Source organism: Bombina bombina, chromosome 1, assembly GCF_027579735.1.
Source record: "Bombina bombina isolate aBomBom1 chromosome 1, aBomBom1.pri, whole genome shotgun sequence".
Taxonomy (NCBI): domain Eukaryota; kingdom Metazoa; phylum Chordata; class Amphibia; order Anura; family Bombinatoridae; genus Bombina; species Bombina bombina.
In genome coordinates, this window is record NC_069499.1 from 983,138,399 (window position 1) to 983,143,343 (window position 4,945).

Here is a 4,945-nt window from a genome sequence, read left to right on the forward strand (position 1 = left end):
TTATCAAACTATTTGTGGCCCCAAACATGAGGGAGGAGGGAATCCTTATTGTAACTCTTTATAATAAAAGATAGTATTTTTCTGGTGGTTTCATACACTTTACTCATATCATTTGAAGTCAATACTCTAGATCATTGTCTCTGGGCCTGCGGTACTCTTGGGGTTACCTGGAGCATTAGTGAGGGGTACTCCAGCACTTGGCCTTTCATGGTGTTTAGCCCTGTTACAGCTAAGGCAAACATTTTATTTATCACATAAATTAGTTGTTTTTTTCTCAGTTCTATTGCCCAGCACCCCTAACAGACCAGATTGTAATTCCTTACTGGGCTGGTCAGCTGCTCACTCAATGTTAATGACTCACCTGTATTCGGTTAGGGAGATCCTTTGACTTTGAACGGTTATAGATATTTGAGGACTAGAGTTGAGAAATACTGATATAACGCATGCCACAGGATAAGTACCATGTAATATATATATATATATATATATATATATATATATATAGTACTGTTAAAAAGGGTCACCGATACATGCTAAATATAGGGCCACATTAAAAAAAATCACAACAAAAATATGCCATGAATAAATGCGCCAGGTAAAATGCTCTATGTCAAAGTATTCCACAATGAAATTAGCCTGATAAATGCATATATGATGCAGTTTGATGCAGAAATGTGATAACATGAATATTACTTTCTTCATCATATTTTTTCCCAGCTGTGACATAATAAAGAACTATATGTGTTTTGATCATGTGGTCTCTCTATATGTTGCTTTCTTATGGTTTGTTTGCTCTAATATTACCAAAGGCTTGCTGCATTTCCAGTAAAATTAGATTTTATAATTCATTTTAAAATAAGTAAAATTATCCGTTACCAACGTATCTCATTCCAGGGTATATATGACTGTCTCTTATTATTTTTAACCTAATAATATTTACATGTTGTGGTTGGGGGGTACTTGGGGCAAAAATGTATGTCTGCAAAAACATTGAGAAGCACTGCTCAAGATTATATTAAATATATATAATATTTTCTTCGTACTTAATCATATTAGAGACTATAATATGTGATTAGAAATAACATAAACATGAAAACTATTTGTCTATCAATAACAATTTTAAATATTCAGTGTGAGTGACTGGCTTCAACATTATTGCATTAACTAATAGTTACACGTTATAATAAACAAAACTATACATACTGTATATGGGTATGTGTGCAGTTTTACTACTAAATTTAAACATTTCTACCCTATTTTGACAATATTAACTAGCACTTGGATCCCAAGAATAAAATTACTCGATTGCCAGTAATTCATTCTTAAAGGTAATCTACAAGAATGCACCACCTAAAAATGCACAACCTAACTCTTCTCTCACATGAGTCTAAACTCTAACTTGGCCTTCAGTGTAACCATCATACAAAAGTAAATAATGTCAAAAGAACCTAATTGTCTCTTCCATTTATGGCACTATGGAACAATACCAATTAACTTTTTTACAACACATTCCTGCCAGTGTTATATTTTAGTTCACAACATAAATATCCCAATTTTTTAAGCATATGCTCTTGACATTTCTGGGAATGTTAGAGAAACTAAAAACATGAATTTAAATGATAAAATAATTAATTATTAAAAAGTTAATAAATAAAGGTTCTAAAATATAATTTTTAAATCACATTTAGAAAGTCCGATTAGACCATGGATATCAGAATAACACAAATATGCAACATATACGTCTATTGTTTAATTCAATGGCAGTCTAATCAAAGTCAAAATCAAATCAATATATTGTGTAATTTAGACTTTAATCCCTCCCATCAGTCATTTCTACACAAGCGCACACACAAACTGTCTTTCATACATTGTAACTTTCAAAAAATAATTCAACACCAAACCTTATTAAAGTTAAAAACAATGGTTTTTGAATGCAAAAAGGAAGATGTATCAAAAACTGAAAATATTCCTTGTTTTATTTTGCTTCATACAGCCTCACACCAGTTCTTGAGACAACAGAAACTTTAACGTTACCCTGTGCCATAATTGCTGTTTTGTTCATGCACATAATTTATGAAGGAACCAAAATTTGACTTAGCTCAGAGTTCTTCCCTATGCAGAACAGACTTATTTAGGACGATTTATACTGTCCCTAATGAAGTCGTTGGTTATGTTAAGAAGACCATCATGAGTTTGGTAAATGGGACCTCTGAATCCTGAGGGGTTCACAATCAGGCGGATGGCTCCTCAGGGCTTGTCATTACAATGTTTGCAGAGGTTGGAATTGCTCCCAGGAAAGGTTGAGCACTTGTCAGAGGCACCGGGCACTGTTGTGCCAGGATAGTGGTAAACTGATGACTGTCCAAATGGAGCAAGTGTGTTGTTCAGCGTGCTGCTTATTGAGGAGCCCATGGTCTGCCCCTGATTTAGGTAAGCCACCAGCCGTCTCATCTCCTCGAGTGCCTGTGCTTGCATAAGGATGTAGTTCTTGGCTAGGAGAAGGGTGGCTATTTTTGAAAGTTTCCTTACTGAGGGGCTATGGGCATATGGAATGACTGATCTCAGTCCGTCCAGGGCATCATTCAAATCGTGCATCCTTCTCCTCTCCCTGGCATTAATACTTAGCCTCAGTGAGCGAGGTTCCTTGGCTTTCTTGACACCAAGTTGAGATGAACTGCTCTTATTGGGGTCACAGCTGTCCTCATCGTCACCGGTCTGATCATCACTGCTTTCACCGCTTTTGTCCCTTGAGTTGGGGTTGAAATCCATGCTTGACGGTCCTTCATAACTGCGTGCAGTTTCAGAACTTCGGAGAGCTCCATAGAAGGTCTGTCCATAAGACTGCGCTAAGGACAAATATGCATCACCCGGAACAGATTTCATGTCAGCCATTCCCTGAATAGGGTAGTAAGCGGCTCCCTCCCCAATACTCATTTACTCATGAACAAAAATATATAGGTCTGCCCAGTGCGAGATTCACCCCAGTTATGTGCAGTATCAGCCTCAACAGATAATGCTGCTGCCTGTCTGAACAAGAGATACTTTCTCATTGACAGCTTTATTTAACGAAACTGTTCCCAATGGCAGTTCACAGAACACCTCTACAGAGCGATGCTTTTCCTTACTCCGCTCTTCCAATTGCCAGTCTCATCAAATACCAGCTTTGCTCAGGATTAGTGCCACCAAATATGTCTGTAGCCACAGCCAGTGCCGAACCTCTTTACTGTGCTCTCTAAATTCTGTGTTCTCCCAGCACAAGCTCTGCCCACTCCTAGCCTCAGACTTTTTAGCCTGCTTTGGCCCTCCCTCTTACTGACTCTCACCCTTCTCTGCCCATGCTAGACTCTGGCATTCTTACACTGCTTTACGCCTTTCAATGCCATCCCTATCTAATTGCTTTGCTGCTGCTGCCTTTTTGTAATTTCTTTGTCACTGGGAATTTGACACAGTTTATAGTTTCTGACGCTGCTCTACTCTTGCACTTACTCTTACTTATCTATCGCTCTCACTGGAACTCACACTCTCTCCCTTCTACTTTCCCTCCAGTTTATGTGGATGAGACAGACTGTTCTTGCTGACTCACATTTCTCTTTTCCTGCCAAGTTCAAAGCTACCCTCCTGTCTGTCTCACCCTCATATATTCTTGTCAGTCTCTAGGATTGTCTCTATTTAGCACTGATTTTACCAACGCTGTGGCTCCTGTCCTTATATGCTCTGATCTCCCTTTTGGGATTCTGTGCATTATCCAATCAGTAAGATCTGCAGATAATTAAACCATTAATGTTATTCTCTGGAAAGTCTTATGCCTATGCTTAGGGTCTAATACATCACATTAACCACATTACAGATGCACACATTATCCCTAATACTAAATATTATTTGTAAGCAACTAATACAATTAATAACAGCTAATTGCTGGTAGTTTAGACTCTTGTACTGCCAAACCGAATAATTAATTAGGATTTTTTTTACATGTCATATATAATATCCCAAAGAGGCGTGTGTTCTGTCTGCGCAGACACATCTGGGTCATTGAGACTTTACCTGTGGCTATTTGGATTGCAGTGTCCTTTCCTGACACAGTAATGACATTTTGGCAAAAACCCTATATTGCCATCTAGCGGTTGATAACCGCATTGCAAATTTATTTACCATAAAGATCATTGTCTAACAATTAATTTATTTATCCCCTCTTTACCAGCCCAAACTATACCTCTTTCCATTTGAAACACATTACGTGTTCACCCTGATCTATATATGTGGATCTAATATACAGACTTGTGCTCTTTAGAATTGTAATGTTTATCTTTCTAAATGATTGCTCACGTTTAGTATTACATTTCTAATACATTTTGTCTGCGTCAATGACAATATGGCTTATTTTCTGACAATATTGATACCCCTGGAATAGACCAACTCATGACGTTAGCTTGCTGATTTTGAATAAAAACGACTCTTTTCTACTATCTCTATAAAGAACATGACCTGCTTATGTTCAGTAGAAAAGATTTAAACAAAACTTAGAATATGTAATGCCAAAATATTCCTACCATTATGCAAATTCTTATCTACCTATATTGCAGTATCTGTACATAGCATGGTCTGTATGCAGTTAAATATTTATTAGTCTATAATGACCGAGATTACAAGTGGAGCAATCATTTTTTATTGCTAGTGAGCGCTAACTGTGCCCAAGGTAAAACAAATAGACCTCACATGTTATCGCTTATATTACAAGTTGAAAGTAAAAAGTTAGGACATGAGCGAATTCGGATATTGCTGCCACGCTAACCACATCTATCCATAGACTTCTATGGGACACACTAAAAAATCCTTTCCATTTTATTACATTCTAACCGTAAACTGCGCTAGACCAACTGCACTAAAGCTGAAGGTGTGTTAGGAACACTTCAAATTCCTATGTTCTTCACAAAATATTCTTTTT

The 4,945-nt window shown here is 37.2% G+C and overlaps 1 protein-coding gene across 1 annotated transcript; it reads right to left on the minus strand.

Annotated features, from left to right (window-relative positions):
* Positions 1 to 1,958: 1,958 nt before the first annotated feature.
* BHLHE23 (basic helix-loop-helix family member e23) lies at positions 1,959 to 3,209 on the minus strand. The gene has a single exon (XM_053693113.1). It carries the CDS (start codon positions 2,932 to 2,934, stop codon positions 2,248 to 2,250), a length of 687 nt encoding a protein of 228 aa, XP_053549088.1. The 5' UTR covers positions 2,935 to 3,209; the 3' UTR covers positions 1,959 to 2,247.
* Positions 3,210 to 4,945: the final 1,736 nt, after the last annotated feature.